Source organism: Babylonia areolata, chromosome 9, assembly GCF_041734735.1.
Source record: "Babylonia areolata isolate BAREFJ2019XMU chromosome 9, ASM4173473v1, whole genome shotgun sequence".
In the NCBI taxonomy this organism is placed as follows: domain Eukaryota; kingdom Metazoa; phylum Mollusca; class Gastropoda; order Neogastropoda; family Buccinidae; genus Babylonia; species Babylonia areolata.
Genome location: NC_134884.1, coordinates 10,291,265 through 10,318,420, shown reverse-complemented (window position 1 = coordinate 10,318,420; position 27,156 = coordinate 10,291,265). Strand labels below are relative to the sequence as shown.

The 27,156-nt window shown below is 43.9% G+C and overlaps 1 protein-coding gene across 2 annotated transcripts in view; it reads left to right on the top strand.

Moving 5' to 3' along the window:
* Positions 1-27,156, top strand: part of LOC143286047 (ATP-dependent DNA helicase Q4-like) — a 188,703-nt gene that overhangs the window by 75,712 nt on the left and 85,835 nt on the right. For both annotated transcript variants that reach the window (XM_076593582.1, XM_076593581.1), the window contains exon 17: positions 12,347-12,484. In XM_076593582.1, coding sequence (XP_076449697.1) covers positions 12,347-12,484 — 138 coding nt within the window. The remainder of the gene's footprint in view (positions 1-12,346; positions 12,485-27,156) is intronic.

The window sequence follows — 27,156 nt, the reverse complement described above, 5'->3', positions numbered from 1 at the left end:
TAACGAATTGGATTATTCAACAAACATTTGAAAAAAAAACCACCCTTACTTACCCTTAGGTATACGTCACGTGTACGAATTCATTTGCAAGACAAATTAATACCCTAATAATCTACAGATATTTACAGACGGCTCTGTTGAAAATGACAGAGCTAGTGCTGCTTTCGTTATTTCAGACGTTAAGTTTTAAGAATGATTTCACCTGGGACAGAATTAGTCCGTCTTCATAGCTGAACGCACAGCGATTCTAATGGCGTTATTTCTTTATGATCTCCTTTCCTAAACCAACATAACAGATTCTGTTTTGTGTTGAATCTAAACCAGTTCTTCGTGCTGTTAGATGAAAAAAAAAACAAAACAAAAAAAAAAAACTGTCAGCTCTGAACTCATTATGTGAAATGAGACATATAATGATTTGGGCGACATGTTGGCAAGAAAAGGAGCTAAAGTTTCCTTGAAGGTGTTAGATTTAAACATCTCGCTTTCACTACTGGAATGTTATGCCATGGTTTAATGTTAGAAATTTCAGTTTGGAGGGGGTGGGGAATATATATATATATATATATATATAATGAAATAAAAGAAAAGAAAAAGAAAAAAGAAGACCGGCACCTCGGGGTTACGAAAGGAAATAAAGAAAATGCACGTTTTCATTGGAAACTATTGCCAGAATGATTTCCTTGGGCGGCAGATGTGTTTGTGTGTCTGTGTGTCTCTCTGTCGTCCCGCACCTCATGGCCTTCCTGCCCCCCTCCACACTCTCTTTCTTTCTCTTTCTTTCAAGCTAGAAATTTACATGAAGATTCCGTGTGGACTTTGACTTTTACGCGTTCCCGGCAGGTATGTTCTCTCTTCTTTCCTCTCTCTCTCTGTCTCCCTTACATCCCCACCCTCTGCCTCCCTTAACCCCCTCTGTGTCTCTGTCTCTCTTTCTCTGTTCCACCCTCCCCCTTCTCTCTCGTGCACACAGAGGAGTAGCGTTGTTGTTGTTGTTTTTTAGTGCGGTCTGAACGCACGGGCTTTGTAAAAAAAAAAAAAAGAAGAAAAAAAAGTTAGACCAATTTTCCTTTGAAGTCACACACACACACACACACACACACACACACACACACACACACACACACACACACAAAACGCACACACACAAAACGCACAAAGGCAAACAATCAAGTAAACACATACACATACATAAAGACACACACGCACATGCAGTGCAATGTCCAGTGCTATGCGATAATGGCATCCCAAGAAAACGACGGGGAGTTTGACGACAGGAGCTACTGCAGAAACCATCATGTGACAGAGGTGCGCTGTAAAACCGGTGCGGACCGACAAAAACAACAACAACAACAAAGATTTTATACTACATAATTTTATGTGGATGTTCGAGAAACCGGTTTGAGTTGCCGTAAACCTTTTTTTTTTTTTTTTTTTTTTTTTTTTTTCGAATTCCACAAAAAATCGTGATTAGATCAGTTTTTTGTTGTTATCATTCTGACTTTATTTCATTATGCTCCTTTGAAACTACACACACACACACACACACTCGCACACACTCACACGCGCGCACGCACTTTCACGCACATATGATATACGCACTTAATACCGACTCACTCATTAAACCTGCCATTATTTTTCTCGTCTCATGGGTCAAAAGCAAATGTTAATGGCAATGCGGATATTTAGAACATCGTTAAATACGTGATCGCATCTTTGTGGACCTTAATTAAAAGGGGGCATTTCTGGAAAGGCTATTTTCGAGTTATCACTGCCGTCCGAGGGAATATTTCTGGAAACAATTCGCTTTAAGTTCCAAGAGATGTGAGATATAATTTGACATTAACATTGGCTTGACGCCCTCCTTGTGCACGACATAAATAGAGTTTGCTGAAGAGTGTTAAAGGAGAGCATCACAGGAAGGGAAATATTGGTTATTTTTGTTTGCTCGCCACAAAATATTTCAGGGAAGACCTCGGATTGTAATTATTTATTTATCTATTTATTTATTTGTTTATTCATCTATGTATTTATCTGTGTATTTACTTTTTGACTCACTTGTGTAAACAAAGTGAGTCTATGTTTTAACCCGGTGTTCGGGTGTCTGTGTGTGTGTCTGTGTGTCCGTGGTAAACTTTAACATTGACATTTTCTCTGCAAATACTTTGTCAGTTGACACCAAATTAGGCATAAAAATAGGAAAAATTCAGTTCTTTCCAGTCATCTTGTTTAAAACAATATTGCATCTCTGGGATGGGCACAAAAAAATAATAAATGAAGCCTAATTATATGCAAACTGCGTTTACTGTTATATTTATATTTTTTGTATTCTCTAAACTTGGCACTTTGATCTGATATTCTGACCCAACAACAAGAGCAGTCATTATTATCATTTTTTGTTCAAACAGGAACTTCTTTTGCTAAGCATGGAAGTTTTATTTATTTTGCAAACGTTTTTGGTGCAGATAGTAAAAAAAAAAAAAGGGAAATTACTCTGTAATTAATGCTAGGGGACTTAATTTGCTTTATTTATTTGTTAGTCATTTAAAATGGGTTTTTTTTTCATTTTTGCTTTATTATCAAAAACGGTAATCCACTAAATATAACAAAATTGTGCACAGAAGCAGTAAAGAGATTATGTCTGGAGAAAAAAACAACCCCCAAAAAACAAAACAAACAAACAAAAAAACGAAACCAAAAAGAAAAGAAAGAACGGTAGAAAAAAGCGGGGGGGGGGGGGGGGGGGGGGGGGAAGAAGCAATCATACTTAAAAAAAAAACTTGACTTTGATTGCGAACAATAATAGAAGAGAGTCATTCTAGAAGAACCGTATCAAACTCGTTTGTACAGAATCATGTCACATTTACATCACAGTTCAGTTCAGATCAGTGACTTAATTATTAAAAAAAAAAAAAACAACCCCAGACAGAAAAAAACGGGAATTTCGGGAATCCTTAACAACTGATGTACACAACTCAGCAGAATCTTGGAAGGAAATAAAAAAGTTAAGTGGTGTAAACACAAAAAAGCGTAAGTGACAACATTCGTTTAGAGGACTGGTTCAGTCACTTTCCGGGAGATTTTAACGTGGTGAATAATTTAGAAAGCAAAACTTATATTGACAATGAGTTTGTTGACACAAGTGATCACTGCTTGAAGTGAGAGAAATGCTTTACAAAGCTGGATTTTATGAGGTATGGTTAAATCAGGGTGTTACAAATGTCAGTTCAATTTTGAGTATATTTAATCAACGTTTAACAGATACGTTTTTTTCAAGAATGGTCAGGTACGGTAAGAGACAAAGAAAGGTATAGTTAGTATCAGTTAATTAAGGACAGCCTAAATGTTTGTGTATATTTGCAAGAAATATGATTTTTTTTTTTTTTTTTTTTTTTTTTTTTTTTTTTTCGTTTGGTATTTTCCCCCAGATTAGTGTTACCGATTAACAGCAATACGAACAGATATGGTAATGAAATGGCATAGTCGTACTGTCCTTATTGCAAAGTGTGTAGAGGATGAAAACTATTTTTATAGGTTTGTCCATTATACTCAGAATGAAGAAACATAATTTTTGTCAATGGAATCAATCTACGATTAGAAAGATTGTAAGATGGAAAATGCAGAGATCTGTCATTATTAGTTTCCAAGTTTGTACGAAACAGAGGCAGAAGCTTATAGGAAGTTAAAGACCTATATCAAATGTAGCTGTGTAATGTAGAGTATAGTTATGAAATCTGATAATAAGGAAGAAACGCAAGCTAAAAGATGGAGAATAGACATTTTGTGCAATTTGATTTATATGCTAAGTCGCAGAATGTGACATGTTATGAAGGTGTTTATTCATTCATTCATTCATGTATTCATTTATTGTGTGTGCACGTGAGTGAGATTTCCCCCTCCATGTTCATGTGCCCATGGCCAAAGAGCATTAAATTATTTCATTTCTCTCTCTCACACACACACGCACGCACGCACGCGCGCGCGCGCGCACACACACACACACACACACACACACACACACACACACACACACAGAGCGCGTGAGGGAACTTCGGAATTTCGATCCAATTGTTTTAATGCACCAACAACTGTTCCCCAATTCCCCGTTACACTTAAAATTAATGAACTCAGTCACATAAAAGCACGTGCTCCCAATGGAACCGTAAAACGCAGACAGGAAAGTCGTTTAAAAAATATAAAAAGAATAAAGAATGAGAGGAGAACAACAACATAACCCGCTACCCCCAAGATAATGACCCGTCGATCTTCAGTAGAGTTACTCATTAAAAAAAATAATAATAATAATAAATAAATAAAAGCAACGATGGTTTCCAGTCGACCCAGTTGCCCGTCCACAGCACTAATGCATACAGTGTCTGGGGGGAAGAGATGATTCCAGTTGTTTTTCTTCCTCGCTGGTCGTCTGGTCTGCGACCATCCCTCCCCCACCACCCATCCACCACACGACCCTCACTCCCACTCCCGTTCCTCCCTCATCTCCCCCTTCCATCCTAAGGTCACAACTTCAGACCTTATGCAGGTTAATGCGCGCGCGCACGTGTGTATGTGTGTGTGTTTGCGTGCGCGCGTGTGTGTGTTTGCGTGCGCGCGCGTGTGTGTCTGCGTGCGCGCGCGTGTGTATGTATGCTTGCGTACGTGTCTGTGTATGTGTGAACATGCTTGCGTGCGTGTGCACGCTTCTCTGTGTGTGTGTGTGTGTGTGTGTGTGTGTGTGAGTACGCGCGTGCGTGCGTGTGTGATTGTGTGTGTTTTTACTTTGTTAGCGAGTAAGTTCATCAGTGTCTGGTGGGTTAATGGTATAATCCACTTGGCGTAGATCTTGTCTTTTCGCACTGGAGCACACAGCAAGAGGAGTATGGCACCATCAGGTCTGCAAACTTCAGCTTCTCACCACAACACTGGGTGGGGTTGAGGGGGGAGGGTTGGACAGGAATGTCTCCAGTTCGCACTCCGCCAACCAAGGCGCCAGTTAGATAAGTTGAAATTAGACATATTATGGTAAGAATATAAAGATCAGATCAGATACGACTTTACTGTCTGTAAACTCACAAAGCTTTGTCTTATGGCTCGAGAGTACGTGTATCAGTAAACAATATAAAGCACAACCACTTTCAAAATTATCAAAGTACGCACCATGATAACTTAATACATAATTATTATCAATGTTGACCAAGTAAAGAAAGACATATGCTATCCGGAATGAAATTAACAGAAAAATGAACATTCACTTCCTGTAACACATTAACTCTTCACATAAACTTCCTCGCCATGGCAGTTTACGAAGCCTGCACAGGTGGAAGCTCAAACGGTCAAAAACCGCAATGTCAGCAAGTGCGGCCGTTTCGTTTCAGCGAAAAAGCATTTTCCTCCACTCCCACAAGGGACTCTCTTTTCTCGATCTGGACGTGGTGGTCGAATAGTTAGAACGCTGGATTCTCCTCTGAGTTTCGATCCCCGGTTTCTATGCACCAGGGTCAAGGGTGGAGACTTCCGATATCCAAGGTCAACACATGCAAACCTGCAATTATCTGAAACCCCTTCGTGTGTATGCATGCAGAAGATCAGATACGCACGTTCAAGATCCTGCAATCCGTGTCAGCGCCCGGTGTGTTATGGAAGCAAGAATATAACTCAGCATGCACACCTCCGAAACGGAGTATGGCTGCCTTGATGGCAGCGTAAAAAAAAAAAAAAAAAAAAAAAAAAACCAACAAAAAACAAAAACACACACACACACACACACACACACACACACACAAAAATCCCAAAAAACAAAACGAAAAAAACCCAAAACAACAACAACAAATAAAAAAAAACAACAACACATACACACACACAAGTCAAAGGTTACATGTCTGTGTGAACGCGTATGTGTGTGTGCATGCATGACTCAAACCTGACTGGATGATACAGAAAACAATTGATGAGCGCCAAAAGGCAGTTCTCAGTCGGCTCCGCCCAAGAAGGCAGCCGGTTGTGCAAGCGACTCCGTGTTTGTAAAGCGCTTAGAGCTTGGTTTTCTGAGCGAGGGTGAGTGCTGTGTAAGTATCCATATCATACCATACCATCCCTGTCGCGAGTCAGGGTAGTCGTGCTCTGATTTTAGTTTCCAACCAGGCGTCAAAGAGTGCGGGCTGATCCAAGTGTATTCCGCATACACAACTGTTTTAAAGATAATTAATAGAATAAATAAATGAATGAAAAGGAAGTGGGGTATGGGGCAGGGGGAGCAGATGTCTCACCAGCGCATGGACCATGTCGGTATTGTACTATATTATTGTACTGTACGTTACGGCATTGTGTTGTATTGTCGTCACATTGCAGCGCCACCCATTGCTGCTGTTGTTTCTCTGTCTGTTTATGATTCCCTGGTCTGTGTGTTAGAGAGAGAGACAGAGACATAGACAGACAGAGAGACACAGAGAGAGAAGCTCAATAGGTGAGTTGGGCAAACAAGACAAAGGGTCCAACTGAACGGTCAATGAGGGTGGCGGAAAGATCAAAGAGCAGACGAATCGGGCCTACACAATATAGAATTATTTATACCACACACGTATCACTCCACCCACACCAAACCTCCCCGGCCCCAGCCCAGCCCCTACGAGGAAGCAGAGAGGTTGAATGGAATGGTGGGCACTTTTCATGACGTGTTTACGGGGCCCAAGAGGGCGTTCAGTTGTAGCGTGTCCGCGCTGTTTCGTGCTGATCGATAGGCCTTTTTTTGTCTGTCGACCTGCTTTTGTCTGTCTGTCTCTTTCTCTCTCTTTTACAGTCCCCCCCGCCCCCTCTCTCTCTGTGCCTGTCTGCCATTCTGTCTGTCTGTCTCTTTCTCTCTTTTTTACAGTCCCTCTCTCTCTCTGTGCCTGCTGCCATTCTGTCTGACTGTCTCTCTCTCTTTTACAGTCCCTCTGTCTCTCTCTGCCTGTCTGCCATTCTGTCTGACTGTCTCTCTCTCTTTTACAGTTCCCCCCCCCTCTCTCTCTCTGTGCCTATCTGCCATTCTGTCTGTCTCTTTCTCTCTCTTTTACAGTCCCTCTGTCTCTCTCTCTCTGTGCCATTCTGCCATTCTGTCTGTCTGTCTGTCTCTCTCTCAACAGATACACACACTCCTGAACAGAACACCAAAGCGCAATCTAACCATCTCATCTTGTTTAATTAAGCACACTGCCAGAGTCAACAAATGTGGAAAAATGACCAACCCTGAGACTCGATGGAGTGCTTAATATTATTTATTACTTTCCTCTGCCTCCAAAGAGCAATGCATCATCTGGGCTCTCTCGCTCTACTACCGCTGCAAGCGAAGCGCGGAGTCAAGTCTGTGCAATCTCAGCGTTTTCTTTTGTACACTTGTGGCCGGGGCAAGTATTCCTTATACCCATCGAACTTACCAACATTGTCACAATACCTTTTTCCCCACAACCACCGGAATATGTGACGGGACAGATTAAAGTCCTTCCTTAATCAATTTGACCAGCTTTTTTTTTTTTTTTTCAACTCTCTTGAGCAAGAATTAACGATGTGTTCCTTTTTAACAGCTGTAATTACTTGTCTGTTTACTTTTGCATCTTATTTTACTTAATTTCTTTTTATTTTCCCTAAGGCCTGACTAAGCGCGTTGGGTTACCCTGCTTTCAGGCATCTGCTTAGCAGATGTGGCGTAGCGTATATAGATTTTGTCCAAACGCAGTGACGCCGCCTTAAACAGTTCTTCGCGGACTGCATGTTAAATTGTTCAAACTGGCATCAAGAAATGAACATAATATTTCTCCACTATAAGTAATACTGAGAGCCGTTTCTGTCATATGCATAGATATTCGGATTACAATGTAAGATGCTGTAGGCCTAACTTGAATTTTACTGTTGTGACGAAAAAAGTAACACACTACAAACAGTTATATACACCTCTCTGTTGTTCTTTCATCCAGTTTCAAGTTCATATTGGCCTATTGAATGTGATGTTCGTGTACTCTTTTACCCTCCTGCTCCTCCATGTCCCCAAACGAAACATTTTATATTCTTGTCAGCTGGTTTGTTTAATTTTCTTTTGTTCATAATTGGTGCCGCGCTGTTCAGTTTAAATTTATAACAACAGAGACACCCGTCACATATTTAGCCTTTGTACAAATGTGTATTAAGACAAATTGATGTGACTTTCTTGTCCAATCCATGTATTTGTGTCGTGACATTTTGAAATAAAGTACTGTTTAAACCGAAATAAACATTGTCCATTCATACGCCGAGATAGCAGGGTTAGAAATTGCAAGATAACTTTTGTACTTGTAAAAGGTCTGTTGCCTGGGAGTAAAAACAAAATCCACCCCCCTCCCCCCACGGGTTCACACACGCACGGAAATTCTCTCTCTTTCTCTGTCTCTGTCTCTCTCTCTGACACACACACACACACACACACACACACACACACACACACACACACACACACACACATGTGCTTGAAACCTAACACTTCTGTCAACCCGTTTGCTGGTCTTAAAGCCTGAGAAAAGAGGGCGAGTTTCGTCATTTGGAATTGTGTAAAAAAAATTTCGGTGACTGTCTTTTAGACCTGACCTTTTTCCCCAAATTCTAATCCATTCTGTCTGTTTCTTTCTCTCTGTGCTCTGCTCTCTCTTCTTTCTTCTGTCTCCATTCTCCCCTCTCTCTCTCCTTTCTCCATTCTACCCCCACCCTCCCCTCTCTCTCTCTCTCTCTCTCTGTTTCGTCGTGTCAATTCTACCCCATCCTTCTTCTTATCAGAAATAACATAATTAGTTGCGGCTTGCAAGCAACAGGGTTTCTTGTGTTAGTTAACTACCGTGCGACAGCTCCTTAGTACGCGGGTGGTCAAAGTTCGCGCACGCTGACATACTTTCTTAGCAGGCTTGCAAGTAATCAGCTTCTTGTCACGTTGCTGAACCGCCCACCTCACTCCCTACCCCCCACGCCCTTCCGTAATGCATCGAAACACGGCGATGCTTGATGTCTCCTGTTTCTCCGAAACGAGGGGGGGGGGGGGGGGGGGGGGGGGGGGGAAGAAAAAAGAAGAAGAAAAAAAAGTTGCAGCGAAACAGGATTAATATTGGTGGTGGGGACAACAACACGAGTAATGTCTGTCTGTCGGGTTCGTGGCCCATTATCTCAGTCTGGTTTTGTTGTTGTTGTTTGTTGTTTTTATTTCTTCTTCTTTTTTTTAATGATATAGTATGTGTCATTTTGTATTGTATTTTGTATTGGATTATATTTCTTTCTGTTTGTCTGCTGTAGTCTTCGATTGTACTGTTTTTACTTTTTGTTAGTGTGCAGTTGCATTGTATTGTATTGTATTGTATTGTATTACTTTTAGTCCCAGCAGACTTATGTGACAGAACTCCGGGCTACTGTGTCACCAGGCCGGGCAGAGCGTGTCGCCTCTGCGTGGCAGCGCCATTCCCTACCCCCACCCCCACCCCCCACCCCCACCCCACCCCTCCCGACACGTCTCCCGTCTGTCTGTCTGACAAGACTCTGGGGTTCAAGAGGGAGAGGGGGAGAGAGAGGGGGAGGGAGGCAGGGAGAGCAAACTAAAATTAGGATTATTATGTTTGGTGGGACCAGCCACACCAATGGCCCCCCGATAGAGAGAGAGAGAGAGAGTGTGTGTGTGTTCGTAGAGGTCGGTCGGTGTGCGACGTGCCTTCGTGGGGTCATTAAAAAGCTTACAAAGCTCTCGAACTCCTGCTAAAAGAAAAGCGAGGTAAAAAAAAAGAAAAAAAGAAGAAAAAAAGGAAGCACATGATTTTATCGATCACCACACTCTGGGCAAGACCAATCTCAAATTCATGACCCAATCGGGAATTAAGCCATTGAGAGAAAACCACGTTTCGGCTGTGAAGTTAATCTCAAAATCACACACAATGTCCTGTGAAGAAACTGGTGTGTGTGTGTGTGTGTGTGTGTGTGTGTGTGTGATAGAGAGAAAGAGAAAAAACAAACAAAGTTGGAAGCCGATTGTTGACCAGCCAAAGCCAAGCAACATCATTACATTCTTGTTTGCATTTTTAATTGCATGGATGGTTAGCACTGTGTGTGTGTGTGTGTGTGTGTGTGTGCGCGCGCGCGCGCGCGTGTGTGTGTGTGTGTGCGCGCGCGCGCGCGTGTGTGTGTGTGTGTGTGCGCGCGCGTGCGTATGTGTGTTTGTGTGTGTGTGTGTTGTGTGTGTGAGTGTGCGCACGCGCGCGCGTGCGTATGCATCAGTGTGTGTCAGTGGTGTCGCTTGTAATGTTGCTTTGTGTCTGGCCGGATCGAGTCATGGCGGAGCTTCAACGGCACACGTTCTCTGACTCGTCCTTCTTTTATGTCTTCTCTGCAGCATCCTCTTCTTCTTCTTGTACTCAGTGCTTGCGTGTACTCAGACCACTAGCTGCCATGCCATGATCAATGAAAAATTGAATGTATGTGTGATCGTGCAAGCAAATGAACAGTAAGTGCGTGTGTGTGTTTGAGTGTGTGGGCGTGAATGTGTACTACACGTATGCCTTTGTTTGCGGTTTCTATATATATATAGTGGTGTGTGTGTGTGTTTGTGAGTGTGTGCGTGTGCGTGTGTGTGTGTGTGTGTGTGTGTAAGTTCGTACGTACATGATAATGTACTGATTGTTCTTTTCATTGCTTTGTTACTTTTAATAGACTATTCCAGTTACTATTCTTATTCGTTGATCTTATTATTTTTTAAATTTTATTTCATTTTATTTCTTTATTTCTGTGTTTTGTGTCGTTCTTTATTTTCATGTTTTGTGTCGTTAAATGGGCAGAATTGTAAAAAGGCCTTTACTGCGCCTAATTCTTTACCCATTAAAGATTCAATCAATCAATCAATCTTCATCTTCTTCTCTTCATATTCATTTTCCCGCTCCTCTTTTTTTCCTCCTTCACCTCCTCTTTCTTCTGCACCGCCTCCTTTTCTGCCTCCTCCTCCACCTCCTCCTTTTCTCCTCCTCCACCTCATTCTCCTCCACTTCCTCTTCTTCCTGCTCCACCTTCTCTACCTCCTGCTCTTCTTCCTTCCTTCTCCCCCACCTCCTCCCGAGCCTCCTCCTCCACCCTTCCTCCCTCTCTTATTCCGTCTTCTCCTCCTCTTCTCTCTCTCACTCTCTCTCCCTCTCTTTCTCTCTCTCTCCCTGTCTCTTTCTCTCTCCCGCCCTCTCTCTGCCTCCTCTCTCTCTCCCTCTCCCCTCCGTCTCCCTCTCCCCCCTGTCTCCCTCTCCCCCCTCTCTCTCTTTCCACCACCTCGTTGTCTTCCTTCTTCTGCTCTTCCTCCTTCCACCTCCTCCTCAAAAAGACCTGTTGGTGAAGGGAAAACAGAATATGTGCTCTCTCTCTCTTTCTCTCGCTCTCTTTCTCTCTCCCCGCCTCTCTCGCTTTCTCTCTCTCACTCTCCCCACCTCTCTCTCGCTTTCTCTCTCTCACTCTCTTTCTCTCTCCCCGCCTCTCTCTCTCTCTTTCTCTCTCCCTCTCTCTCCACCACCTCGTTATCTTCCTTCTTCTGGTCTTCCTCCTCTTCCACCTCCTCCACACACAGACCTGTTGGTGCAAGGGGAAACACGCTGTTCTGTTTCTTCCCCCCCCCCCCCCCCCCCCCCCCCCCCCCCCCCCCGGCCCCCCTATCTCTCTTTCTCTCTCACCTTGTTATCTTTCATCTGCTCTTCCTCCTCTCTCTCTCTCTCTCGCTCTCTTTCTCTCTCTCCCCCTCTCTCTCTCGCTCCACCACCTCGTTATCTTCCATCTGCTCTTCCTCCTCTTCTCTCTCTCTCGCTCTCTTTCTCTCTCTCCCCCTCTCTCTCTCTCGCTCCACCACCTCGTTATCTTCCTTCTGCTCTTCCTCCTCTTCTCTCTCTCTCGCTCTCTTTCTCTCTCTCCCCCTCTCTCTCTCCACCACCTCGTTATCTTCCTTCTGCTCTTCCTCCTCTTCCACCTCATCCACAAACAGACATGTTGGTGAAAGGGGAAACACGCTATGCTCTCTCTCTCTCTCTCTCTCTAAAAATCCTGTAATCCATATCAGCGTTCGGTGGGTTGTAAAAGAAATGAGCATACCCAGCATGCACCCCCCCGAAAACGGAGTATGGGTGCCTAAGTGAATAAACAAAACGGTCACACACGTAAAACATTCCATTTCTGAATGAGTGAGTGTGTGTGTGCGTGTCTCTCTCTCTCTCTCTCTCTCTCTCTCTCTCTCTCTCTCTCTCTCTCTCTCTCTCCAGTACCTCGTTATCTTCCTTCTTCTCCAGCTCTTCCTGCTCTTCCACCTCCTCCACAAACAAACAGGGGAAACAGAATGTGTGCTGTGTGGCAGGACCGGGACCTGACGGAGCTACAGCGACACACGTTCGGCAGCACTGTGGACCGCTACACCGTGAAGAGACTGCTGCAGCGTGTGTTCACGCCCTGCCGCTGCCGCCAGGTGATGGGGCTGCAAAACCACGGGCAGCGGGTCAGTTCTCTCTCTCTCTCTCCCTCTCTCTCTGTCTGTCTGTCTTTTGTCTCTGTCTCTCTTTTTGTCTCTAGTCTTTGTGTGTCTTTGTCTGTCTGTCTCTCTCTCCCTCCCTTTCTCTCTCTGTGAGAGTAAGGGGCTTTGGCCTTTATTTGAATAAAATGTTTCGTTCTCTCTCTCTCTGTGTCTCTCTCTGTCTGTCTCTATTTCTGTCTCTGTTTCTCTCTGTGTGTCTGTCTCTGTCTGTCTCTCTGTCTCTCTCTGTCTCTCTGTCTCTCTCTCCCTCCCACTCTCCACCTGTCTAATTCCTCATTCATGCAAAGTGAACTGGGAGGCATGGGACGTGTTGGAGAAAGAGGAAACCCAGAGTGCCTACAGATAGGTTCTGAGAAGACGAGCTTTTAGTGACGAGAGAAAGGCAGGGAGGGAGTCAGATGAACGGACATGATGTGGAAGGTTGCTCCAGATAATTATGAGCAGCAGCAAAGAGGAAAGGGCGAGCACCGTAGGTTCTTGAACTGACACAAGGAATTTTCGGAAAGAAAAATTAATGGAGAGTTTTTGAGGGAGTGTAAGCACTGATGAGGTCAGAAAGATGGGCTGGCCCAGTGGAGTGGAAAGCAGAAAAGCAGATACACACAACTTTGTTTTTAATTCTCGACTCTAAGGGGAGCCAGTGCTGAGTAAGGAGGTCAGGAGAAGTGTCATCAATGAGCGGGACTCTATTCATCTATCTATCTGTCTAGCTGTCTGTCTGACTGATTGTCTATCCATCTGCATGTCTGTATGTATGTGTGTGTGTGTGTGTGCGTGCGTGCGTGCGTGTGTGTATGTATGTATGTATGTATTTGCGTCTGTCTGTCTGCCTGCCTATCTATCTATATATCTATTATTTAAAGCCTTTGTTCTTTTTTTTTCTTCTTTCTTTCCATTTATTCTGTCGTACTCCTGTCTGTTTGTCATTTACTTTAGCACCACAATGTCCACACTTTCTATGTCTTTCTCTTTCTCTGTAACTGTCTATTTTATTTGTTTCTTTATAAAACAGCCCCTGGTTGCAGGCGCGCACATCGCCGATATTGACTTTATGCAAATCGTAATCGATTGTCACACTTGTTGCATTCAGCATGAGCAAATGTCGTCAGAAAGAAAGACAAGAAAAACAGAGAGAGAGAGAGAGAGAGAGGGGGGGGGGGGAGCGTGTGTGTAGGTATGCGCGCCTATGTCTCTGTGTGTGTGTGTGTGTGTGTGCGCGCGCGCGCGCGTGTGTGTGTGAGAGAGAGAGAGAGTGTGTGTGTGTGTGAGAGAGAGAGAGAGAGAGATTCTTCAAGCTGGAACATTCACGTGAAGCAAACGCATCACTTTAAACTATCAACAGTTTGTGGATCCGTTTAACCCCCTCACTGTCTCCTACGTCCCTCCTCCCCACGCCCCCATCCCCACCCCTCCACGCCTTGGCCACCGCCCTCCTTTTCTAGTCTTGATTTAATCCACATCCTCTCCGTGTAGATGGGAAGTTTAGGAAATTGCCTTAAAATGTATGTTTTTCTGTCTGTCTGCTTGTACACTTTGGATCCGCATACTTATATTTCTTACACCACGAAAAATTCAGTTAAACAGCTCCAACGCTCGCTCGCGCGCGCACACACACATATACACACGTACTCGCGCGCGCGGACACACTCACACACGCACACACACGCGCGCGTGCACGCACACACACACATATACACTGTCTCTGTCTGTATGTATCTCTCTCTCTCTCACACACACACACACACACACACACACACACACACACACACACACACACTCAGACACAGGCACACACTCAGACACAGGCACGGGCACACACACACTCGCGCGCACACACACGCATCCACACACACATTTCCAGCACCTAACTTTCCAGAAATCGTTCCCAAATGAAAATAGAAAGGTCTAATAGAACATATCAGTACCAAGAGTCAATTCCATTTTTCAGTCTCTAAAATATCGCTTGAGTCTCTTGAACTTTGAGCTGTCACTTTCGAGATGTCGTCGTCTTCTTTTTAAATCATCCGAATGGTGATCAACATTTGCTCGGAAGTATGGACCAATGAGGGATAGCATCCTGAATTCTGTATGTCAGCCTTGATTTAAGCAGGGAATCAACTATCAGAGTGTTCGTATGTAAAACTTCGTAGACATCGCAGTCCGCAAGTTACCAGAGTGGCCAAGTGCCCCATCTGTTATGAAGAACGGAGGGAATGTTCCGCGCCGTGACATCCAGACAGACAGAAACAAACAGCCGCCCCCCACCCGCCCCCAACCCCTCTCCTCCTCAATCCATTATAGAATGGGCGTCTAATCAGCTCCGTTGACTTTGTCAAATATAAGAACGAAATGGAGGAAAACATGTTTTCGCAGTGCTTTCATTTCTTTTGAAACAGAGAAGATTTTTTTTCTTTTTTTTCCTCTCTTTTCTTTCTCCTATTTAAGTTGGTACTATGTCTGTGTGTGTGTGTGTGTGTGTGTGTGTGCGCGCGCGCGCGCGCGCGTGTGTGTAGGGGGGAGGGGGGGGGGTAGCAGTAGTTATCGACTCCATCTCGAGTCTTTTTTAAAGCATTCTCAAACGATGGCGTGCAATGTGAAGCGCTACAGGGGAACAACAAAATATATAACTTTCCTGTAGCGCGTTATCCAGCACCAGTGCTGCTGGCATGATCCAGTGAATTGCTAACACGACTTAAAAGCATTACAGAATCTGTCTTGTCGGAAAAAATGTAATGCGTTTACACAATTATATAAATCAATACTGGCGTGCATATACAGAGCTCATTAAGCGCATTTCCAAAACCACCAAATATATGCAAATGGATTACACTTTTATAAAGGAAGCAACGTACGCTCACTCACGCAAAACACACATGCACACACAGACACACACACACACACACACACACACACACACACACACACACACATACACACACTCTGGTACTAAGTCCCTCCACCCCGTACTCCCACCGTCCCTTCCCCACTTTGTGGTGGTAAAAATCCGATATATAACAATCAGCTGGGGGAGTACTAACAAGGGCTAACGCCTGGTTCTGCCTTTCTCCTGGGAGGTCCAGTAAGTGCAGAAGAGCAGACGATGGTTGTTTGAGTCTGTGGTGACGAGTGGAGGGAGTGGGTTGGGAGTACATTGGGGGGCTTCCCTGGCTTCCTTGCATTCCTGATCTCCACAACCTGAACCACAAAGAAAACCCTCAACACTTTTTTTTGCAAGACCTCACACAGTACTAAGGCGATTTACGCTACCATCTGTATTATATGCAGACGTTTGGTCTGTCATAATCTTATTCGCATCGTCCGCTTTGGTCTGTTTATAGGAGTGCACCAACACCGTCCTGGCCGCCAGATTGACCCGAGAAAATGCTCACGGAATTCTGTGAGGAAGTCAGCAGCTCATTTCATTATGTCTTCGGCTTGCTTGAAAAGCTGTCGCAGACTTTTTTCATTTCAAGTGCAGTTTATCTTCCGATATCAGCGTAATTTCTGCAGTTTGGCACCCCAAACTACGCTACTACCACAGAGCTATAAAAACTACGCCGGTGAATCTTGCGATCCTTCGTCTTCGATATATTTGTGCGAATTACTGTATTTAAACGTCATCTATTTTCATTTCCGGTTGTTTTCGAATAAGAGAAAAGACGAGGCATTTCATTTGCAGTCAGACCGCAGTTCGGCTCTGGTAGTTCGTCTTCAACCCAGTTACCAGACAGCGTGATCATAATCAGGTAGCAAAACGTAGTGCGCATATACACAGGAAATGCCAACCGCTGGCCGCGGGAAAGTAAATTCTAGAATGTTATTCGTGTCGGACTATATCGCGGGATGATGGGTACGGTTAAACCCATGGCACATTGCTTCGATTCGGACGGATGTGAGCGGGTCGGAGAGTTGTGTCAGGGCGTGAAATCGCTTGAAACCCGAACAAAACCGAATTATTGTGCCGAGTGTAAATCATATCTTCTAGAGTCCAAGCAAAGATCTTACACAGACAGACAAAGTACTGACTTCTTGCGCAAAGTCTGCTTGGGAAAGTGAGGTGAAAGAGGGAGTCGTTTTTTGTTGTTGTTTTTCTCTTTGATCTTCTTACGAAAGATGTCTTCGCTATTCTGGTGTGCATCTGTGCAACGCAATGCAGAGCAGTCCAGTGAAAAGCAGCGCCTTTACAATTGATCCATTTAGCAAATGCAGTGTCATACCATGCAATGTGAAAAGCTGTATCTGTGCAATGGAATCCAGTCAGGAAATGCAGTGTCATTATCATACAATGCCTGGGTAGTTAAGTTCAGTTTGAAGAGTTGCGGTTGAAAAACAACAAAATCTTTACCACTGTGCAGGAATTTCGGCTACTTTTGCAGCGGTAATGATAAATTGACTGTTGGGTTTTGCTTCAATAGTTTTGTTTGTTTATTTTTCTTTTCTTTCCTTAGATATTTTCTGTCTTACTTTGCTTTCTGTCACTGCTTTGCTCTACTTACTTCTTTCTTTATCTCTGTTTTCTTCCTTCCTTTCCTTCTGTCCTCTCGTTCTTTCATCTTTCTTTTCATTTTCCGTTTCTTTCTTTCCTTTCTCCTTTCAATTTTTCCTCTTTCCTTTTTTTTCTTCTTCCTCCCTTCCTTTTTTAACTTCCGTTCTCCCACATTTCACTTTTTCATTTTCCTCATATTCATTCCTTCCGTTTATACCCCCCCCCCCCCCAACACACACACACACAACCCCCAACCTACCCACCCACCCGGTGCCTTTCCCGACTACTTCACAACACCCGAACCTCCACCACCACCACCCACCACCCCTCCCCAACAGAATATAGCTCCTAAAAGTTTTACAGACTTTGTACAAACTTAATTTGAAGAATACTTCTCGTGTTTGTTCGATGGGAGATTGCCAATTAACGGGAAAAAGTCAGTAAAATAGTGACTTTCTGACAGGAAGCACAGACTGTTAGAGTGAGAGAGAATGGCTTTCTGACAGGTATCAGGGATCTCTCTCTCTATATATATATGTTTATAATATATATGTACACACACATATATATCTCTCCTTATTTCTCCCCCCCCCCCCCCTCTCTCTCTCGCTGTCTGTCTGTCTGTGTCTTTCCCTCTCTCTCCTCCTCTCTCACAGTCCCTTCTCCCTCCCTGACCCCCACCCTCTCTGTCTCTCTTTCTTTTTCCCTCTCCTTCTATTATCTGCCCCATCTATTTTTTCTTGACCTGTCTCTCGTCCTCTCTGACTACTTTACTCACCAGCCTCTCTTCCTATTCCCCAAGCAACACTTCACACTGTTCTTTTCATGTTGCGTGCCCTGGATGCAGGTGTTTGTTTTTTTTCATGAGCTTTTTTCATGAGCTTTGTTGACCTTTTTGTTTTCTTTGTTGGTGTGTGTGTTGCATTTTGACATACCAGTAAACGCCCCTGACGAAGACCAGTGGTCGAAACCGGTCGGGCATGTAAGAAACTGTTCTGTTGTTTTCCTTTTTTCTATTGTTGTATATATATATATATATATATATATATATATATATATATATATATATATATATATAGTATATATATATATATATATATATATATAGAGAGAGAGAGAGAGAGAGAGAGAGATGAAGTGGATTGAGTAAGGTCTTCCGGAGGGGGTGGGGGGGTACGAATACGGATTAAAAAAAAAATTATTTGAGGACTTAGCCGCTAATAGAACAGTGTATGATGATGCGCACACGCACACGCACACAAACACATACGCACATTTAATGGCAAGTGTCACTAATAATATTTATGTATCTAACAATCACAAAACCGCCAAGCACGTAGTATTTGATGGACAAACAAATGAACATTGCTAATTGCATAATTATCTCGTGTACAGTCATCCAATCGTTAGCCCTGCACAGCAGGTGGCACTTTAGTGTGACTCGAAAGGCGTCAGAATCATTCCAGCAAAATGATTTGTTGTGAGCTAGTATTTTACATCTTCATCTGCGTGTTGTATGATAAACTATGCATGCTGGTCAGATCTTAAAATACTGATGGGAGGGTGTGTGGGGGCCGGCGGGGGGGTGGGGGGATGACAACAACGACAACAAAAACAACAAAGTCGGAAGGACGGTTAAATAAAAGGATTACCGAAAATTTGGACATTTTACCGAAAGGTGTCATGTCTTCCCTCATCGTGCCGATTGGTGCCAGGAGGCAGGGCGAGGAGAAGGGAAAGATAGAGCGATGAAGAGAAGGAGCGAGGCGGGAGAGAGAGAGACACACACACAAAAGAAAATGATGAGTAGAAAGAAAGAAAAAAGAAGGAAAAATGAGAGAGAGAGAGAGAGAGAGAGAGAATGGACGAACTCACAATGGCCTGATGTCATTCTGCATTCACGAAAGGGAAAATGCATTAATCAAGTAAATACAATAGAGAATAAATGCGTTCACATAACATCACATGAAAAAAAAACAAGAAGAAGAAAACGAACAACTTACAGAGAAAGATGATAATCGAAAGAGGGAGAGAGAGAGAGAGGGGGGGAGGGAGGATTTTTGCCCTAATGCTTCCGTCAGAAATCCGATCACTTGAAAGGATGAAAGTGTCACTTTTTGTGTCTTTTGGAGCTATCACATACGGTTGCCTTTTGAATTGTATGCACGAGGAATAACAAGGCCAGACAAGGTGTGTTCTTGATTCATCCCTGCTCGGAATCGACAACAACCGGCTGAAGGGAATCATTTCCACTTTTATTGTTCTTCTCCTTGTCAAATTAACGTCGTTGTCATCATCGTCTTCTTCATCTATCCCACTGTCTCAAGAGCGGTGGGACACCACTGATCGCCCGACTATTAATACTTTCCATGTTTCTCCGTTCCACGTCATAACTCACATGGATTTACTGATCTTATTATTATTCTCCCAATTACCTACACCACAGTAACCACCTCCAGTACCCAGCAGCAGAATCAGACACGGTCACGTGCCACGGATGATTATGACACCAGTCAACAGCCCGTGAAGCGATGCCGGCATGCAGTATCCATCACAGGTCATTAACCCTTCAGCTGACAGCCCCCTGACCCTCGTTCTTCCTGGGCAGCAACGTGTTGTTGTGCCATTACTCATAGCTGTCGCTTGTTGGGGGGGGTTTCATGTGAGTGTGGGGTGGGGAAGGGGGAGGGGGTCTATGCGTGCATTCTTTCTTTCTTTCTTCTCCCCTCCTTATTTCCCCCTCCTCCTCTTTCTCCTCCTTCTACTCCACTGCCATCTCATCCCATCTTCTTCTTCATCATCTTCTGCTGCTGCTGCTGCTCCTCCTCCGTAAATATAGCGGACACACGTTTGGGAGGAGATAAAACCCATCAAAATGCACTGGTGTGAAATCTGAACTATAACGACCTGTCCGCGTGGCGCAGTAGCTTCTGTCATTGCTTGAAGATTGTCAGAGTTTGTATTTTAACCTCACCATAGAAGACGTGACTCATAAGATTTTCTTGCGATCATCGTACGAAAAATGCCATTGCCCACGTTTTAATTCCGTTATGTTTTCATGGCACTTTCATCGTTTCTTGTCCATTAGCAGGTAACTATGTTTAGCGATCACAGAAGAAACAATATTGATGGATGAATATAAGGATTGTGGAACGGATGGATGAGAGAAGAAGGATTCTTTTTTTTCTTTTTTTCTTTCTTTTTTTTTTTTTTAACTACCAGAGGCATATGACTGATAGAACTGCTGCCGCCCAGAGTTGAGCCTGCTTTGGTCTCCAAAGGGAAGAGGGAGACTACTCAGTCAAGTGTCGTCCACTCCAGGGAATGCGCCTAAAAAAGTGATCTTTTTTTCCTTACCCAACATTGGAAGCATAAAATTAGCCTCCAACCTTACCGGCTAAAAGCATTGCTGTCGTCACCCTGGCCCTTATCTGTTATCCTGTGGCCTTTCTTCGTGACTCGCTATGAATTCCCCTCAGACTTCCGTGCCCGTGGCATGTGTCTTTGAGGGAAGTGGTGGCAGCGTCCAACCCAGGGAGACCTTCACTCTGCGTTCGCGATTAAGTAATTATTGGATACTTAGTCTCCCTGTTTACATCCCCGTTCAACAGTGAACCAGCCACAGTCTTGTCCACAGACAAGAACACAATATCTGATGTTACTTTTAAAGGTTTCTGTATATTTACATATTTTTTTAAACCCAATGCTTTTATTGCTTTGAAAATAAAATCTCAACCAACTGAATCGAATTCTTTCTCAAAGCTGATGTTGACCAAAAGCCCAGGTAGATTGTGTTCTTCAAGTTTTATTAGTGGGCCTGTAAAATGTCTTGTGTATGAAGATTCAGACGAGGCACCACCGACCACAAATGTAACTCAACTGTTATACTGGATCTCCTCTGGTTTGTAGCTTCACGGCGACGTAATACTGATCGACACATGTGGGCTGCAGGGCCCTGAGCCGTGACAAAACATGATTAGTTATGATGGTGTTTGAGGGGTTCACGATGGGTTGCGTGTGATGATTTAAGCAGCATGGAAGATTGGCCAGAGAGAGAGAGAGAGAGAGAGCACTGGTTGGGACTCGCTGTACAGAAACCGGCATTGATTACAGAGTAGGATCTGAAGGGGGGGGGGGGTTCGCAGATGAGACCCATAATACAACTTTACTGACGCTGTTAACGCTGCGCCCGAATTTTCCGTTCTTTCTAACAGCGGACGCATCTGTAAAAGTCGATCGACGCCGCACAAAAAGAGCAAAATGCAGTTGGTCATAAAACACATGGGATCTTCACGGCATTATTGCTGTCATCCCGCCAGTCGTAGATAATTCAGATTCCAGCAGAGCTCTTCATGCCAGGATATCATGAAGGCCCCAGTTCCACTTTGCCACCACCATCCGTCAAGACACATGGAGCACGGGGGAGTGAAAGCGGTGTGCATGGGAGGACTGGAGATGTGTGGAATAAAAGCGATGCAGTTGTGAGGCCCCAAAACGACTCCCTGGAGTTAACTTAACCGGGTGGGGGCATTCTGGGGCCCCACAGTTAGTGTCACTCTCATTCCGCCCCTTACTAAACTGCATGGGGTCGTTCTGGTCTGAAAAGACCCCAGTGGGGAGATAGCCCTCGTCTGAAAGACGCCAACCCTTGCCTTGAAATGACCCCACACCCTTAATAGTAAAACCTTATCAAATTACCGAAAACACAGATACATTACTGGTGAATGAAAAAAAAAATAAGGGTGGAGATAATTTGAACAGCTCCCAAACTCCAGTATGGGGTAGGGTTTGTATTATTAAAAAAAAAAAAAAAAAAGAAGAAGAAGAAAAAAAATGCCTGACCTGAAATAACTTCCGAGGAGAGCGTTCCTGGCCCGACTCTAATGGGTCAGAACGGTGCTTGGAGTCATTTCCTGGGGCTACACCGGTCATGGAAAGAGTATGACTGAATCACGGTAATTATTCCCTTCATATTCGCGTTCCTGTATTGAGCTTTTCTGATGCATTGATTCGCTCCTTCCGCCTCCATTCATTTGGCCTTCTTTCTGTCTCTCTTCCTTTTTCTATTATTTTCTTTCCTTCTTTTTTTGTCCTCGATTTCAACTGATCTTTAATTACCTCTCTTCTTTTTCTTCAATTTCAGCTCTGTGAACCATTATCTCCGTATTCCCCATCTCAAATAATTTGTCTTGACGGAGTTGATGATCCCTGCAATGAACTGGTCAATTTGATGCAGGTCGGTTTTTCATAAAAGCGTTTCAGCTTAAGAACCAGACTGATTTCCGTTCATCCATGGGTCAGGATACCACGGAGGCATTGATGATACTCAAGTGCCCTCTTGGGCAACATGCTACAAGAGTGAACAAACGATATCCAGCGAAGTATCAGTGACCAGTGGGTTTCTCACTGGGGTAATCTGGGACTGCCCACATTCCAAGTTTGCCGTGTGATATATATATATATATAGAGAGAGAGAGAGAGAGAGAGAGAGAGATGATAAAAAAAAACAAAAAAAGAAAGACAACAACACTGTCCGACTGCAAATATTTCGGCGTTTGCCTACCTCAACGCTAGTGAATGAAAGTGACGTATTATAGAAACACGTCATCACTATGATGACGTGTTTCTACAATGGCGTCAAGCTCGGAATGAATCTAGTTCGCCTTCCTTAGTCTCTCCCCCCCCCCCCCCCCCCCCCCCCCCCCCCCCCCCCCGGCCTTTTCTTTCTTTCAACCGGTAAGCTGCCTTATCTCCCACTCTCTCCCTCACTAAAACAGTGACAGGGTGACGGGCCGAGACATAGGCATCATCTTGTGCTGCGCACAGCGGAATGGGGGCCATTATGGAAAACTTCACTTTTCAAAGTCAAGTTCCTGACAGAATGAGTCACACTGAGGAGACAGGCTACGAGATTTGTGGCTCTGTTTTTGTGTGTGTGTGTTTTTTTGTTGTTTTTTGTGGTGTTGTTTTTTCTTCTGCAGCATCTGTCTGGCTTTTCAACCTTAAGGATGGAAAACTACGGACTTTGATGTTAGTTTCACCCCTTTTGTCAGGGTTTAGATTTCATTGTCCTACCGATGGCGAAAATAGTGATGGCGTGATATGAGAGAGAGAGAGAGAGAGAGAGAGAGAACTCATTTGGGAGCTGTCACTGGGAAAGAACTAATGTGTGGCTTTCTTCCTCTTTCCTTCGCCAGAATTACAATTTATAGTCTAATTTGGTAGTCTGGCTCGTGGAAGACAGGGTAGAGACAGAGAGAGAGGAGATTTGATTCAGCTTTGCTGATGGTCAGAGAGTATGGCGATGTTGTTTATTGTTGCAGTCTATATCATGTCCAGCTGGACTGACGCAGTGCTTGGACTAATAGTCCAGCTAAAATGTCGAGAAAAGTACGTGTACTTTGCCTGATGGTCTGATTTACGACTTTTGTAGTTTTTTGTGTTTTGTATTTGAAAATATTTTACACACGTATGTCTGTCTGCCTATCTGTCTGTCTGTCTCTCCGTGTCAGTGTCTGCCTGTGTCTCTCTGTCTCTGTCTGTCTGTCTATGTTTCTGTCTGTCTGTCTCTCCTTTGATTCCAATCACATTGCAAGTATTTTACATCTCTCTCTCTCTCTCTCTGTCTCTCTCTCTTTCCCCTCCCTCTCTCTCTCTCTTTCCCTTTCTCCCCAGCAAAACACCATTATCATCTCAACCTCCACCACTACTATGCACGCCATCACCACGATCATTTCCAACGACAGCTGGTGGTTGCCACGCCGTAGCGATATAAGGGGAGGGGGGGGAAGAGGGGAGGGGGGGGGGGGTGCAGTGACAGCTGATCACACAGGTGGCCAGCGTGGTAACAATGACGTTAAAGAGACGGTGCCAAAACAAAAAACAAACAAACAAAAAAAGCACGAACTGGTCCATGCCGGGACTGGAAAATGATAATCATAACCATGTCAGTTGTAAGATAACAGAAATGTGATGGGTAACATGGTTGTCGCAGCTCAATTGTGGAAGACAAATAATTGAAAAGAAAAAAAATATATCAGGAATAAAAGAGGGTATAGACAAAGAAAGGGAGAAAAGAAGGGTGAAAAAGAGAGAGAGAGAGAGAGAGAAAAAATGAAGAAGAGACAGTACAACGATACCGCTGATTATTTTGAATAAAGCGACGAAAACGCAAGGGGTGCATCTCTGCTAATTACGTTTGACGATGGAAGTGGGGTGTTGTGTAGGGGGCAGGGAGGGAGGGGGCGGGTGTCAAGGGAATAGGGTGGTGGGGAGGGGAAGGGAAGGCGGGGGTGGGGGGTGGAGGGGGAATCGCAATGGATTAATGCTGAAAACGGTATTAGGAGAGAGGGGGCAATGGGAAGGAGAGGAGAATGGTTTGCCCTGGAGATCAGTTGAGATGTGTGTGTGTGTGTGTGTGTGTTAAGGGAGAGAAATGATAGAGATTCTAGGGGGGAAATGATGCGGAAGATTGATCCGCAAAGACTCGGGTTTCAAGGAATGTGCGTGTGCTCTCTGCCTTTCTCTTCCTCTGTCTTAAACCAGAGAGTGTAGAATGAGGGAGAGGGCACACTCCCTTCTTTCCCCTATGTGCAAAACTGAAGCCTCGCTCGCTCGCGGCGCGCCGCGTCCCTCACCACCCTCTCCCTTCCCCCAGACAGTAGATAGCAGCCAGGCGCAAAGGAGAAGCAACACAGAAAAAGCATGTGCGTATGTTGACTGTCTGCGGCATGTCCCCCAAAATAAATACGTGGGTTATCGACATAATTTTGCAGATTCTCCATAGGTTTTAAAAGAGATACAGCAAAGAGAGAGAGAGAGAGAGAGAGAGACTTACTATTAAATTATCGAAATTACCCACCCAGTTGGTGTCGGGATCCACACAGACGAAAACAAAGGTGTCATATCCAGCCGTAAACTTTCGCCTTTCTCCTTGAACCAACAGCCGACACGACAAATAGCACCAACTACCACAGGAACTTTGCTTCAGATACCTGATTTCAACCTTTCTGAGATCACTTACTAAAATTTTATAATGTTAAGGCAGTATATTTGTAAAAGTCAGTAGTAATTTTGCAAGTCAATGCCTAAGGAAAATTCAGATATGACACAGCTTGAGCACTTTTCTGTTTTGCCTGCCACTTGAAGACGCAAACTTTCTGTTATTGTCTTTCTGATGTTGGCTGCCAGTCAACCGAGGGGCCAGGAACAGGATCAGGCACTGGAAATGAAAATTAGTTTATGACTATTACACACACACACACACACACACACACACACACACACACACACACACACACACCATTCCAGAAAATGTGTGAGAGATACAAATAAACAATAGCTGAGAGAGAGAGAGAGAGAGAGAGAGAGAGAGAAACACTGACAAGGCGACAGAAATAATGACATATATGTTCATTTATGTTTTACCTTTTCACTCTCCTCATCCACACCCCACACAATGTGATATACACAGTTCTAAATAATATTATCGCAGAGATAACAAGTCTGACATAATTATATCAAAATACTTGTACATATAAAAGCTACAGCAATTTAAAAACATACAAATATATACAGTAAATTAAATTACCTGCTTTTTCCTGTGATTCATGGCTGGTTCTGGCTTTTTTGGAACTTGCAGGGTGATCCTGTCGACAGGGCATTTTTCTTTTTGTTGTGACTTTAGGTGGTGGATTTGGAATGTTGAATAATGTGGGGACAGCATTCCACACAAGACTCAATTTTTCCGCACTGGGATTCATAAACTGATTTGGCTCAAAATGTTCAGAGCAAAGTTTGCAGTTAGTGTACAGGTACTCGCTGGTTTTTCCCTGTAGATCAGCTCGCCTGGTGTTCTGAACCCACTTTTTGCATCTGTACAAAAAAAGCAATATAGCATTTCAATATTTATTTTCATTCAGTTTTCAATTTATAGAAACTGGTATCATTTCATCCTCAGTTGTTCTCTTCATCCTTCTCAGTACTATTACTACTACCACGACAACAACAACTACTACTGATGATGATGAAGATGATGATGATGATGACAAAGCTGGTGCTGCTACTACTGCTGCTGTTGCTGCTGCTCCTGCAACTGCTTCTACTATTACTGCCATTCCTGCTAAACTGAGTGATTACTGATTACTAGAAAGATTTGACTGGCGTCTACTGCAAGTAGTGATTACTATTACTATGACTGCTAGCTGAGCAGTCTACCATAACCACTACACTACAACCATAGCAACACATTCAGTGTTGCATAATTATATCAATGCATCACTATGGTTCTAATCACTAAAACAGTGCCTCATTTTGGGTTCAGTTTTGATGCCGCTCTAATGTTGTCTGTCCCAGACCCAAAGTCACAATCACAAAACGTCACGGATACCTTTCACAGCTCTACTTTCGGTTTTGCTAAAAACTACTTTCACTTTGCACACTCGGCTAAACAAAGCTCTGACTAACGAATGTAATAACGACATAAATGTCCATATCAACACGATACTTCATTAAACAAAATCATGAAACGCTTACCTGTCTTCATCTTTGGGAAATCGGAACAATGTCCATCCTTTTTTGCGCGAGTTTTTGCAGTTTACAGCAGAACACCAAGCCATTTCCTCTGCTGCCGTAACTGTCTGGCCGCTTGAGGGCGCATACTATTTCCGGGCGAGAGCTGCTCGCGCGGCGGCTTCACGCGAAGCGCTGAGTGATTCATCTCGCTAAGTTTAGTGCCTCTGCTTAAACTATGTATGTTTGTTTCGGTCTGCGGGTTTCTGTACGTCTCTCTCTCTCTCTCTCTCTCTCTCTCTCTCTCTCCGCGCGCGCGCGTGTGTGTGTCTGTGTGTGGTGATTGTTTCGACATCCGCAGTGACCTGCCACAACCGGGTTCCTGTTTCGGCTGCGTGTAATCGGTCGAGCATTTGGCTGTGTCGTCCACGGCTGTCAGTGAGAAATGGAGATTTTCTACAAAAAAGAACTGTAGGTTGTAAAAAAACAAAAAAACAAACAACAACAACAACAACAAAATACTCACTTCGAACGGAAGTGTCTACATTTGAAACTACATGTTTGTCCTCAGGGAAACTAGAAATTCATTGCGTCTTGCATTTTCACTTAACACAGTCCCTGAAGACACACGCAAACACGC